We start from the raw sequence: 14446 nt of genomic DNA on the forward strand, positions 1-14446 counted from the left end.
GGATGTAGTAGGGGGGAGAAATGAGTCTTCGTAATAATGTGGTCTTGTGAGGGGTATGGGCTGGAAGTTCGAAATGTGTAGCTACCTGAAAGGGATTGTTTAGTCAAGGATGTGTCAGATCGATCTTGATATTGATATAGCTAATGAGATAATGACTTACGTGAAGGCATTTCTTCAACAACAGTCTGTTTGTCTTTCCAAATGTTGGGTTCTAGGAGATTTATCTCAAACCTTCACTGTAGAGCACGTCTCCAAAACGCATGATTACTAAGGATTTTTATTTTATTTCAGGGGAGCACAGCTTGTCAGTTAGTCTGGGTAATCTACAAGAAGTTCAGGCCAAGCTCCCCTAATTTGCATATCACGTATCTCCAGACTCTTCTACCCAGATGCGGACCAGGTCAACGCCAATCTAGAGAAGTCATAATCGCACTCAACGTCATCCTCATCATCGCTAGCACCAGTTCAATTGTCAGGACCAAAAGCCTCCCACTTCGTCACCAACTCATGAAGGCCGCGAACATCAGGATCTTCACCATACTCTCGCTCATACCGACGTAGTTGCTCCAGCTGCATGCAGCGAACAACGCACGAGCCATCGAGGGTTGCTCGCGCATAGACAACGAGATGAACGAGGCCGAAGTCAGCAATCTTAGCGTTGATGTGCAATATTCGCAACTGCGGGTGCCAGTTCGGACCATGCTCTGCGCCGCCGTACACCATCAGCGTTCCCCAGAGGAAATTCCAAAGCTCGCGGCAGCTGCGGACTGCGGTATCGACTTGCATTGGGAGCATGCCGATCTCGAGATGCTCGATCCAAAGTAGGTGCTGGACAGAATGATGAATGGTTCTGAACGGCTCGACGGCAGAGAATCTGGCTACGGCGTCGGTACCGGTGTTTGTTTGTGGACCACCCATTTGGAAACGACGAGGACGTGGATGAGCTACACCGATGGATAGGCGTGTGATAGATCGTAGCTGTTGCATCTCGGCGATGAAGTCAGAATCGAGAGGGATGGTTTGGTGGGTGCGTGACCATGCTGTGAGAGAAGTCAAGGTGTTCTTGTGATGATTCCAAACATCGTTGTTGAGGAGAACATTTGCGTTGGTCAGTTCCAAGTTGAGCAGTGGCGGCAAGGCAAGCAGAGCATCGCGCGTTGGGTTACTCTCGGGCTCAGTGACTCCTGGAGCAGTCATGAGCTCGCATCTATCACTTAGCAACTTTAAGCACCGCAACTTCGGCATTGGATAGGAGTAGAACAGAGCGCTGCAAGTCGTCGTAAATTCCACAACCTCGGACCATTGGACAACCTGCTTCCATGCATTCTTGTCTTTCTCAGAAGCCGGATCCAGGTGGAAATCATAGAGACGAAGATAGCGTACAGGAGGAAACGGCACAATTCCATCGCTAGCATTGGCCCATGGGCACTTCATAACTGCATTACTTCGTCGAGAAGGCATGAGTGCACGCACTGAGAGAGTCTTCAGTCTTTGGCAGGCACGAATGGCTTGGCCGAAGAGGCATAGTAGCTTTCCGTTTTCGGGGCCGACGGGAATGCAGAATTTGAGTGTCGTGATATTTATGACTCCTGTGCTAAGAAGTGTACGACAGACATTAAGACGGGTTCGTGGCAATCGACAAGGGGCAGGTGCCAACGATTCGCCCATATCTCGGGAAGTAATCTCGAAATCAACGAGGGTGAGTTCCGACATTGTGGTGATAAGTGCTTCTGGTACTGTTGGTCTGCCTACCCAACTTTTGTATGTTAGTTAAAGAAATAGAAGAGCTTCGAGTCACTTACATCACAGTCTTCAATGCCAAACCAGGGATCAATTTGATCAATTGCTGTAATTGTCCTCGAGGGCTCTGGTCTTCATGATCGGTAGAGTCGAGGGAGAGTTGCCAGAAGTCTGTCAAGTCGTCCCCACTGATTGTCCTCTCTTCCAAACCTCAACACTGCTTGGAGGTAACCCTATCAGACGAATCAGTATACACATTTGATATAGATCTGGGAGCCAAGGAGCTCATCCGAGGAGTTGAAACGACAACTCCTTTGATGTGCAACTTCCGGAGAGAGCCCCAAAGATCTCGGCTCCTACAACGTATATAAACTAGGCTCAAATTGACGTACATTCTTCCATCCTAAGCACACAGACCTGAGAAGACAGAGCACAGTCAGTGCCAAGTCGAAGGAGCAAACCTGCATTGCGCTGACGCGATCCCGCACTAAGAGCGATGTCCACAACGCGGTTGATATGCGGCGAACAGATATCATTCCATCGCTTGCAGACGAGAGCAACCTTCTGTTGTGTGGATCTTGGCAACTAAAAGGGACTATTAGTTTCGCGTAGCTGCAGAAGGAAGAGGTTGCTGCTGCGCTCGCGCCGACCTAGTTGAAGCGGAGAACTTACATGCGCGAAGACCAGATACAGAATATCATTTTCTAGCTGGATACCATTGGAATCATCAAGAGCTGCGCCATTGCCATTGCTTGGAGGGTTGGTGCCCGTATTACCTGGGTTGTTCGCCATGTTGGTCGAATGGTGTTGATGTGGAAGTTGATAGCGAACGTGGAGCGTTTCCGATGTGAAATGTAAAGACCAAAGCGAGGATTTTGAGGTATTGCAGGTACTTAGCGAAGTAGCTACTTTGAATTCACCTCTACGAAAAAAAAATCCTTAGGCCACAAGTGCCGACCTCCGATAATATCTCGCAAAGGAAAGATGCCCAAACAAACGCTTGTCGAGTGAGAAGCCATGTTCCTCGATAGAACGTAAGGATCTTCGCGTATCGACGAACATACATAAAACATGCAAGCGCTTTAAAGGCAACTTCATCATACAATTACATTTCATCCATGCCTGGCATGCCTTGCATACCGCCTATCTTTGCCCAGAATCTGTCAAAGTCTACTCCTTGAGCCTCGAACAGGTCTCTTGCCTTCTCCATTGTTTTTCGTTGTTGTTCAGGTCCAAATCCGCCAGGCCTGGAAGACTCGTACTGCACAAGCTCTATCCAACGAAAGAAGAGGTTCTCTTTGCCCATAGCAGTGAGCTCATCCTTGAAAGCCACTATCTTTCTTCTCCCTTCTTCCTCTTTTGCACTTCCTCCAGCTTGCGCGCTTTCAATGACCATCCAACCGAATTCCTCACAGTGAACGAATGTCATTGTCCTGAAGTCGTCCATGGTTAGTTGCTTGTTATCAACCAACTTGGTAGCAACGACCATCAGTTTCCAGTCCAGATCCCACTCAGTATTCAGCATGGCGTACCCTGTCTTCTCGCTCATCCACATTGGATCCGTAGCCTTCTTGACTACCGCGAACAGTTTCTCCTGATCTTCTCCTTTTTCAACTGGGTGTCCAACTGTGGAATACCATTTTCGACTTCTTCTCACAATAATCTCTTTGTTCTGATATCCCACTGCAAGTCTCCACGCAACAGGGCTTCCGCTTTTTCGGCCCACGAAGAAATCCCATGGAAATGGCAACCAAACAAAGACATATATAAGAAGATCAATCATAAAGACGGCAGTTCTCTTTATGATCTCCCAAGCCATGGTGTCCACAGGTGTCCGCGCGGTATCGATCGTCATGTCGTTGAATTTACCCATCAAAGAGAAACAAATTTTCATATACCATGGCCCGATAACTTTTATCCGCCATAATACCAACGCAATAACAGCAACATTCAGAACAAGTGGGACGAGAAAGATCTTTTGCTTGAAGTCTCGAGGCTTGGAATCAATATGCGCAATGTAGACATGGTGTTTCTGGAGGTTCGAGAGGAATGGTTCGTACGCAATAGGAGCTCGTTTGAAAGGAGCTGGAGGGTCAAGAGAAGGAGATGAGGATGATTTCGTTGTCACAGACGTCGACTTGAAGGCACGCGCCTTGTTCTTTGCTTTGGGAGGCATCCTGCTGCCTTGAGTGGAAAAAGTTGTGAAGATCGCGGACAAAGGAATCAAGAAGTCTACGTCTACAATTGTGCCGGGGCTAAAGAAGTGCTCACCGCCTTTAATTGCCACCACTCGATCGTTCTGCCTCATACAACTGAGCGAAGGGCGGTGAGCACTTCTTTAGCCCTACCTTATAGGCAAGCGGCCGCTTTCTCCGGCCTCCGAGAGACTCCGTCGTCAATGGTACTTTTCGTCACCCGTAATGAATCTTCAAGATTTAGCATCGACAGATGTTGAACTCTGAATTCTCTGCACGCCATCTGAGGCCTGGACAATGAGAGGTCGCAGTTTGTTGAAGGTATGGTAATCAATTACTGATATTTAATTTACTAATTGAATACAGGATCAGTCCTGTCCATCTTTGTGCGCATTCTGCGCTCTTAGACTTGGACAAGCTCGAAGACCTTCACATGTACAACGCCGATATCTACAATCCTCACAGTCGATAGCCAAACCACCTGCAGAAGCCGCCGCACTCCGACAAGTCGATGATGCTCCATCTTCTCAACCGTCCTGGGGTCGACTGGGTCCTACACGACCACCAGGATTGGGACCAGGACCATCCGCTACATGGGGCAGCTCTTCGGGCTTAGGGAGCGTTCCGCCAGGTCCATCACGGCAGAGAACTGGAGGCAATGGGATACCACCAGGACGAATACCGCAGCGTGTAGGAGCGGTAAGCCCGAGGATAGATGGGGCGTCTAATATGGATGATCTTACACCGGCGGAGCGGCGTGCCCGAGACATGCTGCAAGAGTTAGAGAAGGCTAGAAAGTTAGAAGCTGTGAGGATAGAGGAAGAAGAGCAAGCCAGAAGAAGACCCGTCCTTAGATTTCATGGCATTGGTCCTGAAGCAACTCGGGCCGGCAGACCAGAGCCCAAGAGTTCGACAGAGGCAGAACGAAGAGCAGAAGCAGAGAAAGCAAAGGCCCGGAGGTTAGCTTTTCACAACTGGAATAGACAAAAGCAAGACGAGGAAGACCTGAAAAGCAGAGGTGGGACGGGGTTTAGAGCGAGACATGTCATGGGTGATAGCGACCTCACACTTCCTTCTGCCAAAGATCTTGCCAAAGCCAGCGAGAAGCCCGAGAATGAATGGAGGCAGTTGAGGAGAACTACGAAGCAGAGTGCTGTACCAGAAGCAGCACAAGCATTGGCGCTTCCAGTGCAAGCAAAATCTGCATCCGTTAGATTTGAGAAGGCGCGCGAACAAAGGCAAGAGCAAGCTAGATCAGCTCGATATGTTCCAATCAGCATGGGATTATCCATTGACTTGGATCGCAGCAAAGCTGGGATACCTCCCGGGAAGCGGCTGGGTTCACGCAGCTTAGACTTTTCGAAATCCATTCCTGACGCAGAATCAAAGCCTGTACAGTCCCAGCCAACAGCCATTGGTTCAGTGTCAGCAGCGGCTGATCAATCTCTCAAAGACACCACTGTTACATTCACGCCCATGTTTGCTCCTAAGGTGGAAGAGCCACCTAAACCAGCAAAGACTCGGGTCGAAGAGAAGAAGGCTTTTGAAAAAGAGGAAGACGAAGAGGCAGAACGCTCACGCCCGAGACGAAAAAAGACAAGAGGAAAGCAGGAGGATGACGAGCCTGTCTACGACGATATGCCGCGAGGTAAAGATAAAGATAAAGCAAACAGGCGACAGCAGTTTGCCCGTTACGAACAAGACGAACTTGCCGAGGAAGAAGCATATGAACGAGCCGAAGCAAAACGGCTACGGAAACAAGAAAAAGCTGCCAAGAAGGCCGCCAAAATTCTGGCTGCGCAACCAATCCTTCTTCCAGAATATATCAGTGTTTCCAATTTGGCTATGGCTTTGAAAGTCCGACTTGAAGATTTCGTGTACAAGATGGAAGAGCTTGGATTTGAGGAGACAGCGCATGATTACATCCTTAACGCTGAAACCTCAGGTCTCATTGCCATGGAGTACAATTTTGAACCCATCATAGACCGTGGAGAAAGCGAGGATCTGAAGGCAAGGGAACCGGCTCCTGATCCATCAGTCTTACCTCAAAGACCACCCGTTGTCACAATCATGGGCCATGTTGATCACGGCAAGACTACTTTGTTGGACTATTTGAGAAAATCTTCTGTGGCTGCCGGCGAGCATGGAGGTATTACTCAACATATCGGAGCCTTCTCGGTTCCCATGCCCTCAGGAAAAGTCATCACATTCCTCGACACTCCTGGTCACGCAGCTTTCTTGAGTATGCGTCAACGAGGCGCAAATGTCACCGATATCGTAATTTTAGTAGTTGCAGCTGATGACAGTGTCAAGCCTCAAACGATAGAAGCTATCAACCATGCCAAAGCAGCAAAAGTCCCAATCATTGTTGCGATCAACAAGATTGACAAGCCAGACTCTGACATCGACCGTGTTAAGCAAGACCTGGCTCGCCACGGTGTTGATGTTGAAGACTTTGGTGGTGATACTCAAGTTGTTTGTGTCAGTGGCAAGACCGGTCAAGGCATGGACGAACTTGAAGAAGCAGCTGTCACATTGTCCGATGTTCTTGATATGCGTGCTGAGCGGGACGGACCAGCTGAAGGATGGATTATTGAAGCAAGCATAAAATCCATGGGCAAAGTAGCGACAGTACTCGTCCGACGTGGTACTATGCGACCTGGCGACTTTATTGTTGCTGGAAGAACATGGGCAAGAATTCGCTGCTTGCGTAACGAAGCAGGCATAGAAATCGACGAGGCTGGTCCAGGCACACCCGTCGAGATTGATGGCTGGCGTGAACAACCTCTTGCAGGGGACGAAGTTCTCCAAGCTCCTGATGAAAGCAAGGCGAAGAGTGTTGTGGATTACAGACTCGAAAAGGAAGAGCGCGACAAACTTGCCGAGGACATGGAAGCGATCAACGAGCATCGAAAGGTAGAGCAAGAGAAACGGGAACGCGAAAAAGCAGAAGCCTCAGCAGCAGCCGAAGCAGACGAGAATGTTCTTCCCGAGACCACCAAACAGAACAAATCGAGCGGACCTAGAGAGATCTATTTTATCATCAAGGGTGATGTTAGTGGCTCTGTGGAAGCCGTGATCGACAGCATAGCTGGCTTGGGTAACAACGAAGTCCAACCTCACATTCTTCGCTCTGGCGTTGGTCAATTGTCTGAATTCGACATTGAACATGCAGCAGCTGCGAAGGGTATTCTCATTAACTTCAATACTCCTGTTGAACCGCACATTGCTCGACTTGCCGAAGAGTCAAAAGTGGCAATTTTGGACTACAACATCATCTACAGACTAGTAGATGAGGTGAAAGCAGAATTGAGCAAGCATCTTCCGCCATTAATCACGCAGAAAGTCATGGGAGAAGCCGAAATCGCTCACATATTCTCGATAAATGTGAAGGGACGTCAACAGAAGGCTGTTGCTGGCTGTAAAGTCAGGAACGGGACAATTAGCAAGACCGCGAAGATTCGAGTCTTGCGAGGCGGCCAGAAGGTTTATGATGGTTTGTCTTCTCTTCTGGTATTTGATGGATTATGCTGATCCTGTTTAGGTACCCTAGCCTCGCTCAAGAACGTGAAGAAAGATGTTCCAGAGATGAGAAAGGGGAGTGAATGTGGTATGGGCTTTGATGACTGGTTTGACTTCCAAGTTGGAGATCAAGTCCAGTCGTACGAGGAGATACATGAGAAGAGGTATCTGTAGTTGTACAGTACTATGTAGAGAGATTGTACATATATATAGACTGGTCCTTCGAGCGCATATATGGGAAGGGTCACAACCAAAGCATGAGGTGGCGTTTCCTTGAACGATTAGACTCACTTTCTCTTGTTCATAGATTCGCCACTCTAATGTTTAGATATTTTCTGCTAAGACACTTCCATGATCACTGATTCTTGCCTCAGGATGCCTAGGAGTGAGATGTGCATGCCGACAGATCTCCGTCGTCGCTTCCGATGGGGGTTTCCACTATTCACGTGATGCCGCCTTGCCTACGACGACGCTAAAAGTTTATATAATCGAAGTAATCATCTTCACCTCTACCTAGGTCGCTCAGTCACTTTCACTGCTCGTCTACTCTATAAAATAATGAGTTTTTTCTATCTCAATCTCCAAGCTAAGACAGACTGACGTACAGGACAAAAGCAATGACTCAATCAACATCACCTCACATCGTCCGCCTCGATGCCATCCATTGTCCAGATTCCACCTTCAATTCCACTTTCAAGCACACATACGCTGCATACCAGAAGACGCCCCCAACGGACGACATCATAATCCAACATCTCACCTCTCCAAAGCCTGCCAATGTCGCCATCACCACTCGAATTCCCATCTCCGAGAAGACTCTGGCAGCATGTCCAGACCTCAAGCTCGTTTGCGCCATGGCCATTGGTGTCGACATGATTGATCTCGCAGCTTGCAAGAAGTATGGCGTGAGAGTGTGTAACGTACCAGCAGCGAGTAATGAGAGTGTTGCTGAGCACGCCATTGCGCTGTTCTTTTCGCTGAGGAGACAGGTGGTTAGGATGCATGAGTTGACGTTTCCGGGGGTGGATTGGCCGCTGAGAATGAGTTTGAAGGATGAGTTTGGAGAATGTCCGGGGACTTGTAGGGAGGAGATTGTGACGATCTTGGGAGGTGGAGAATTGGGTGAGTACTTTCGTCTTTTCTCAAGGATTGTTCCCTGTTGTGCAAAATTCTCACTCAGCGCTGGGGCATTGTTGCAACCGAATTAAGGAGAGATGGTCACGTGGTCATGTTAGGATCGAATTTGAAGACTAACAACAAGTAGGTGGTCGAGTCGCAAATATCTGCAAAGCCTTGAATATGAAGGTTCGCTTTGCCGAACGCAAAGGTGTTGCCGCAAGCGAAGTACGAGAAGGAAGGATGGCATTTGACGAATGTATCCGATCCAGCACAGCTTTCTTCCTCACATTACCGCTTTCACCTGAAACACTTAACATGATATCCAGCGAAGAGCTTGCGGCCATGCGATCGGATGCATTGATCGTGAACGTAGCTCGTGGCGGGATCATCAATGAAGAAGCTCTGGTCGAAGCACTGAAGAAGAGACAGATCTTGGGAGCAGCGACAGATGTGTATTTCGAGGAGCCAGCAGGACTAAAGAACAGTACTTTGGTCAGAGCAGCGAATGAGTGGACGAAGGACGATTCAATGAAAGGCAGATTGGTGCTGAGTCCTCATTTGGCGTGGTGGGCGAAAAGCAGCATTGAGAAGTTGAGGACAACTGTTGCTGCCAATATTGAAGCTTGGGCTGGAGGCGAGGTCAAGAATGAGGTGTTGTAGACGTATAGATTTGCAAGGAGTTGCTTCTCATTGCGCGAGCTGATGAATGGTACAAAATAGATAGATCAATAGAAGCAGTTCTGAAAGGCTCGTGGCGCTCGGCAAATCTGTGACATAGACACCAAGAACTGTAAGGTTGTAAGTCAAACGTCGTTTCGCGAAGAAGTTCGCTTTGTTATTACTTAAAGTCAATTACGAAAAGAAGATGCATTTTGTTTTGGCAAAAAATGCGGCTTGCTTAAGGACACTAACACTCTCAAAACAGGTGCTGGTTTGGGATCTGGGGTTGGGACAGGAATCGTGGCAATTGCGCTTGGCTTCCATTACGTTTTCACATCAGGCAATGAGAGCAAAAATAGCAAGGAGAACTTACTGCCAATAACATCACTTGCTACGCATTGTAGCAAGCTTAAGCAGATTAAGCATAATGTTATTACTAGGATTTAACAAACATTCACGTGGGCCTCGGTACTACCCCGCCCGGCACTCTTTTCAGACATGGGGCTACCCCGGACCTCGCATCAACACTCTTTTCGCTCTCTCCCCTGAACATTGTTACGGGTACTAACGCTTAGCGAGACAGCAACGAGAACATTGGTTGGCCCTCGACATGCCACTTCACGTTAGTTGATCGACACATTGCCTACCTAGGCATACTCGAGCACCATGTTCCTGGTTCTGGACCGAGATATATACCCTGTCTCTAATCACTTCCAAAAGGAGGATGTAGAGCGCATATCAAAATAAGAACTCGGGTCTGAAAATAATACATTAAAGCCAGCCACTTTCTGCATACCGTCGAGTGACTGTGCTGCGGTCTTCTAACTTGTAATATCTTACTATCCAACATGAAGCCAGGACTCTTTACCTTTGCAGCTCTGGCAACAACCGTTGCCGGATCACCCATCAGACATGAGGGGCGCCAAACCAATTCTACCCTTGCAGACCTACTTGGAGATTTACTTGGCACCCTCAGTGCAAATCTGACGTTTGATTATGTTGTCCTGGGAGGAGGAACAGGCGGCTTGACGATTGCAAAAAGACTGGCGGAGGACCCTACTGCCACAGTCGCTGTCATTGAAGCAGGCTCTCTTTACCAAGTATGTGAATATCCATACAAATCCTTATATAAGCGCTCTGCGGTTGAGCGAATGTAGAGCCAAGAAGTGAAGCTGGCGTTCGGACACAAACGGTATATTTTCATTTGCACTTTTCTACTATGCTGATTACTTAAATAGGTCACGGATCCTATCCTCGAACAGACCCCTGCTGGAGATGTAACCTTTGTTGGTGAGTACCGTACTCTCCAGACGTTGGTGAAAAGGTTCGAATAGCTTATATACATACGTCAGGAACGAGTGAGACTCTGCCAACTGTCGATTGGGGATTCTTTACCTCAAAAGACCCCGCTTCTGACAATCAAGCGCGGTCTTATGCCAGAGGAAAATGTCTGGGTGGAAGGTATGTATACTGTTGAATAATTTCTGCTAGTTTAGCATGTTACTGATATTCCGCAGCTCTGCGAGGAATTTTATGATTTACCAAAGACCTACGATTGGGTCGCTTCAAAATTGGGCTGATGCTGTTGACGATCAGTCCTACACATTTGATAATTTCCTTCCTTACTACAAGAAAAGTCCGAATTTTACCCCGCCAGGTCTGTTACGGGCTGTAAATGCGACTCCCTCATACAATGCAGACGCTTTTAGTGCCACAGGAGGGCCATTACAGGTGAGCAGTCCCCGAGGTCTTATTAATGACGTTGTGTAACTCATCTGGGTTAATCGACCAGGTATCGTATTCAAACTATGCTCAAAGTTTCAGCAGTAAGAATATCTGCCCATCAGAATGATTGATGGCAATGCTAATAAGACATGTAGGCTACATGCAAGGCGGCCTAAACGAAATAGGCATCTCAACTATTCAAGACTTCAACAGTGGCTCATTGCTAGGATGTCAATACTGCTCCTCAACAATCAGACCAGAAGGCGAGACTCGGGATTCTTCGCAAACCTCTTTCCTCAATGAAGCTATCTCAGAAGGCTTATCCAACCTCAAAGTGTTCGCTCTCACGATGGCGAAGAAAGTAAATTTTGACGCGAACAAGAAAGCAATCAGCGTCGATGTCGAGGACCTTGACCTTATCCCTTATACCATCAACGTCAACAAAGAAGTCATCCTGTCCGCAGGAGCCTTTCAGTCCCCGCAATTGTTGATAGTCTCTGGGATTGGACCTGCTGCACAGGTACAAGCTCTAGGGGTGCCTCTTGTACAGGATCTTCCAGGCGTGGGACAGAATATGCAAGATCATATTTTCTTTGGTCCGGCGTATAGAGTCGCTTTGACAACTTTCACCAAGCTTGCCAATGATCCAGTTTATCTCCTTGCTGAGTTCGCACAGTATGGTGCTACAGAAACGGGTCCCTTCGCGAATCCGGTCTCCGACTTTCTTGGTTGGGAGAAAGTGCCAGCATCTCTGAGACCAACGTTGGGAGCGGCAGCATTAGCTGATCTTGATCAGTAAGCACTTCATCCCTCAAGTCATCCGCTACCTTAAGATTCAAGATGATTGACAAACCTTAGATATCCCGCCGATTGGCCCGAAATCGAGTACATATCAGGAGCTGGCTATGTGGGCGACTGGTCCACATTACTCTTCGGCCAACCCAAAGACGGCTCACAGTATGCCACTATTCTCGCAACACTCGTAGCGCCGCGTTCCCGAGGGAACATCACTGTAGTTTCCGCAGACACGAATACCTTACCGATCATTAATACAGCTTATCTCCAATCTCCCACAGACCAAAAAGTTGCTATTGCTGCTTATAAGCGAGTGCGACAGGCTTTTGAAACGGAATTTATGCAGAGAACTGTTCAAGGACCTGAGTATTACCCTGGTGCTGATGTTCAGACTGATGACGAGATTCTTTCGGTGAGCCTAGTTTATTTCTAGCGAATGGAGACAGAATTAACTAGGTGCGATAGACTATCAAGGGCAGTTTGCAGACGGTTTGGCATGCAAGCTCCACTTGCAAGATGGGAGTTGCGAATGATTCGATGGCTGTGGTTGATAGCCACGCTAAAGTGTTTGGCGTCGAAGGGTTGAGAGTCGTTGATGCCAGTGCCTTTCCTTTCTTGCCCCCCGGACATCCGCAGAGTACTGTTTGTAAGTATTCGGCTTGACCTAAGGTCATTTGTTTTACTGACTCTACCAGACGCTTTGGCTGAAAAGATTGCGGATGATATCAAGAATGGGCAGTAAGATAGGCACACTTTTGATATGTCGTAGCATTTTTGCCTTGGAGTGCTGCAAAAATTGTGGTGCAATTTGTACGCCTCTTGAATGCAGTCAGTGCAACTTGGGAAGAACAATGTGTAAAAAAAAGTGCGCATTCGTGGTCATGCAAGAGGTGCGATGAAATTAAGAGACGATCACCTGAGCAAAGTAACGCAGCAAGACAAGGCTGTCATTTGCAAAATTATCACACATCTTGAAAGGGCAGGTATCTGCACCTTGAACCCCGTACTCCTGCAGCAGCCACAAACCCCCCTGAAACGTGACGTATCTCGGATTCAAACAGAAAACCAACATCCAGGGTTCTCTGATTGGCTGCCGACCGACCCCTTGACATCTGAAGCGCGAGAACACAAGATGTCAAGCTTCAGCTGAACATCTTTCTACATCTTCCTATCAAATTCTAAGAACTTTACTGTAGCGGAAGAAATATGACTTCTAGGCCTACGGCTGTTCCTGATAATGACGAAGATGTTGAAGAGCCTTTACCAGCTCACGTGCATTTCGTACGAGATGGACTTCTGAATTTCAATCAGTTCATTACTCTGCAGGCAGCTATGGCCTATTTGAAATCTGAGGGTCCTCTGATTGAGAAGTTCGATACGATCCCAATATCAGCATACAAACCCGACGGTTTTACAGCATCCCGTCGAGCGAGAGACGAGGAGTTCTTTACAGCCGTGCGGGAACTGACAGAAGGGGCACGAAAATTTGGAAAGGACAACTACTACCGATTCTCATCCGAGTACCAAAACATGTTCAGAGCTGTATTCAGACACCGCATGGATGACATTTGTGGCTCATGGTCGGTCAGGTGAACAAGGCTTGAAGAAACCATTCTAACATTGCACAGCCCAGATCCAACGAATACGCTTGGTCTGTATGTATATCTTATCTTCAAGAACTCGCAGGTAGTTGACAATTAACAGAGGTGGATGGGAGACGCTCGACGATATAGAATCGACTTTGGATGCAAGTTCGATAGGTGACTTTGATATTGAATCATACTTCGGTTTTCGGATACAAGCTGTCGAGAAACTGAATCCTGCTCGTTTTGGTGATGAGACAAGTTCAAAAATGTTCTCGTCCCCTGTCCTTGATGAGCTTGCAAAGAAAGGGCTTCAAAGTGTTCCAGGCTCGTATCACGCGAAGTTTCCTGCCAGGAATCGGCGCGGTTCTGGGCTGCTTCGACGCAAAGAATTATGTTTCCCTTGGTGCATAATGAACCACGCTGCAGAGACAGGTCTTGAATGCAAAGACACTTGGAGTGAGCCTTCTCAAACGACCTTGAAAGCTGCTTCTACAGCGTTGGCTATGTTCGAAAAGTTGGCAAGATTTGGAGACAATAAAATGAATGACCGCCACGTGCCGCCAGTCATCGCTATCACTTATAGTGGACCCGAAATAACTGTTTGGATTGTCTATTTTGAGGCTGTTGATGCACATTACCGAGATCATGTGAGACCTGTCCTTTCCAATTGGAGGTAACATCTAATCGATCATGGACAGAAAATTCAAGCTATTTGGAGGGGGAATACTATGGATACGTGGGACGCTATTCAGTTCTGCCGTATCGTAGACAACATTTTATACTGGGCTCAACACATTTTGAGGCCCCAGGTATCAAGTCACATTGAAGAGTGGGTGCGCAGATACTGCCCGGAAGAACCGAATCTTCACTCTCGACTGGAGAATGATACCGAGATGGCGCAACTGATCAATAAGATCCGAGATCGGCTCAGCAATTTGGGTTTATCTTTATCAAAGAATCTGCCTGCTCTGGTCGAACAAGCTGTGCTGTTCCAGGAAGTCATGAAAGCTTCCTCTCCAAAAGCTGAGAATATCCAAAAACAGGAGGAGAGTGTTCCAAAGCAAGAGAGTGTTCCAAAGCAAGAGAGTGTTCCAAAGCAAGAGA

At 47.7% G+C, this 14446-nt stretch overlaps 7 protein-coding genes across 7 annotated transcripts in view; 4 read left to right on the forward strand and 3 right to left on the reverse strand.

Annotated features, from left to right (window-relative positions):
- Positions 1–409: 409 nt before the first annotated feature.
- On the reverse strand, positions 410–1918 carry LY89DRAFT_249992 (uncharacterized protein). The gene is made up of 2 exons (XM_018206183.1): positions 1803–1918; positions 410–1756 (listed from the first exon to the last, which is right to left on the reverse strand). Exon 2 carries the CDS (start codon positions 1711–1713, stop codon positions 466–468), a length of 1248 nt encoding a protein of 415 aa, XP_018065092.1. The 5' UTR covers positions 1714–1756; positions 1803–1918; the 3' UTR covers positions 410–465.
- Positions 1814–2688, reverse strand: LY89DRAFT_249996 (uncharacterized protein). The gene is made up of 3 exons (XM_018206184.1): positions 2413–2688; positions 2133–2325; positions 1814–1973 (listed from the first exon to the last, which is right to left on the reverse strand). Exons 1-3 carry the CDS (start codon positions 2530–2532, stop codon positions 1915–1917), a joined length of 372 nt encoding a protein of 123 aa, XP_018065093.1. The 5' UTR covers positions 2533–2688; the 3' UTR covers positions 1814–1914.
- On the reverse strand, positions 2561–3949 carry LY89DRAFT_250000 (uncharacterized protein). Its single transcript, XM_018206185.1, has one exon. The coding sequence runs from the start codon at positions 3914–3916 to the stop codon at positions 2846–2848; it is 1071 nt and encodes a 356-aa protein (XP_018065094.1). The 5' UTR covers positions 3917–3949; the 3' UTR covers positions 2561–2845.
- A 236-nt stretch (positions 3950–4185) lies between these two features.
- Positions 4186–7802, forward strand: LY89DRAFT_655555 (initiation factor 2). The gene is made up of 3 exons (XM_018212350.1): positions 4186–4256; positions 4302–7431; positions 7480–7802. The coding sequence occupies exons 1-3, from the start codon at positions 4233–4235 to the stop codon at positions 7629–7631; spliced, it is 3306 nt and encodes a 1101-aa protein (XP_018065095.1). The 5' UTR covers positions 4186–4232; the 3' UTR covers positions 7632–7802.
- Positions 7803–7963: 161 nt separating this feature from the next.
- On the forward strand, positions 7964–9325 carry LY89DRAFT_723331 (2-hydroxyacid dehydrogenase-like protein). The gene is made up of 2 exons (XM_018218805.1): positions 7964–8579; positions 8722–9325. The coding sequence occupies exons 1-2, from the start codon at positions 8075–8077 to the stop codon at positions 9234–9236; spliced, it is 1020 nt and encodes a 339-aa protein (XP_018065096.1). The 5' UTR covers positions 7964–8074; the 3' UTR covers positions 9237–9325.
- Positions 9326–10084: 759 nt separating this feature from the next.
- On the forward strand, positions 10085–12498 carry LY89DRAFT_739735 (alcohol oxidase; the record flags this gene model as incomplete). Its single annotated transcript, XM_018220495.1, has 9 exons — positions 10085–10336; positions 10475–10526; positions 10589–10697; positions 10754–10967; positions 11029–11062; positions 11117–11756; positions 11820–12168; positions 12222–12402; positions 12452–12498. The coding sequence occupies 9 exons, from the start codon at positions 10085–10087 to the stop codon at positions 12496–12498; spliced, it is 1878 nt and encodes a 625-aa protein (XP_018065097.1).
- Positions 12499–12920: 422 nt separating this feature from the next.
- Positions 12921–14446, forward strand: part of LY89DRAFT_689380 (uncharacterized protein) — a 2512-nt gene continuing 986 nt past the window's right edge. The window contains exons 1-4 of the mRNA XM_018215896.1: positions 12921–13336; positions 13385–13411; positions 13461–13989; positions 14041–14438. Of these exons, the coding sequence (XP_018065098.1) occupies positions 12963–13336; positions 13385–13411; positions 13461–13989; positions 14041–14438 (1328 nt within the window). The 5' untranslated portion in view covers positions 12921–12962. The remainder of the gene's footprint in view (positions 13337–13384; positions 13412–13460; positions 13990–14040; positions 14439–14446) is intronic.

This window comes from Mollisia scopiformis, assembly GCF_001500285.1.
Source record: "Mollisia scopiformis unplaced genomic scaffold LY89scaffold_25, whole genome shotgun sequence".
NCBI lineage: Eukaryota > Fungi > Ascomycota > Leotiomycetes > Helotiales > Mollisiaceae > Mollisia > Mollisia scopiformis.

Coding starts and splice junctions, on each gene's coding strand:
- LY89DRAFT_655555 (XM_018212350.1), top strand. CDS start 4,233: ATGAGAGGTCGCAGTTTGTTGAAG. Junction 4,257..4,301: donor GAGGTCGCAGTTTGTTGAAG/GTATGGTAATCA, acceptor AATTGAATACAG/GATCAGTCCTGTCCATCTTT. Junction 7,432..7,479: donor CGGCCAGAAGGTTTATGATG/GTTTGTCTTCTC, acceptor GATCCTGTTTAG/GTACCCTAGCCTCGCTCAAG.
- LY89DRAFT_249992 (XM_018206183.1), bottom strand. CDS start 1,713: ATGTCGGAACTCACCCTCGTTGATTTCGAGATTACTTCCCGAGATATG.
- LY89DRAFT_723331 (XM_018218805.1), top strand. CDS start 8,075: ATGACTCAATCAACATCACCTCACATCGTCCGCCTCGATGCCATCCAT. Junction 8,580..8,721: donor CTTGGGAGGTGGAGAATTGG/GTGAGTACTTTC, acceptor AACAACAAGTAG/GTGGTCGAGTCGCAAATATC.
- LY89DRAFT_249996 (XM_018206184.1), bottom strand. CDS start 2,532: ATGGCGAACAACCCAGGTAATACGGGCACCAACCCTCCAAGCAATGGC. Junction 2,326..2,412: donor TGTATCTGGTCTTCGCGCAT/GTAAGTTCTCCG, acceptor AGTCCCTTTTAG/TTGCCAAGATCCACACAACA. Junction 1,974..2,132: donor TGTGCTTAGGATGGAAGAAT/GTACGTCAATTT, acceptor TTCGTCTGATAG/GGTTACCTCCAAGCAGTGTT.
- LY89DRAFT_250000 (XM_018206185.1), bottom strand. CDS start 3,916: ATGCCTCCCAAAGCAAAGAACAAGGCGCGTGCCTTCAAGTCGACGTCT.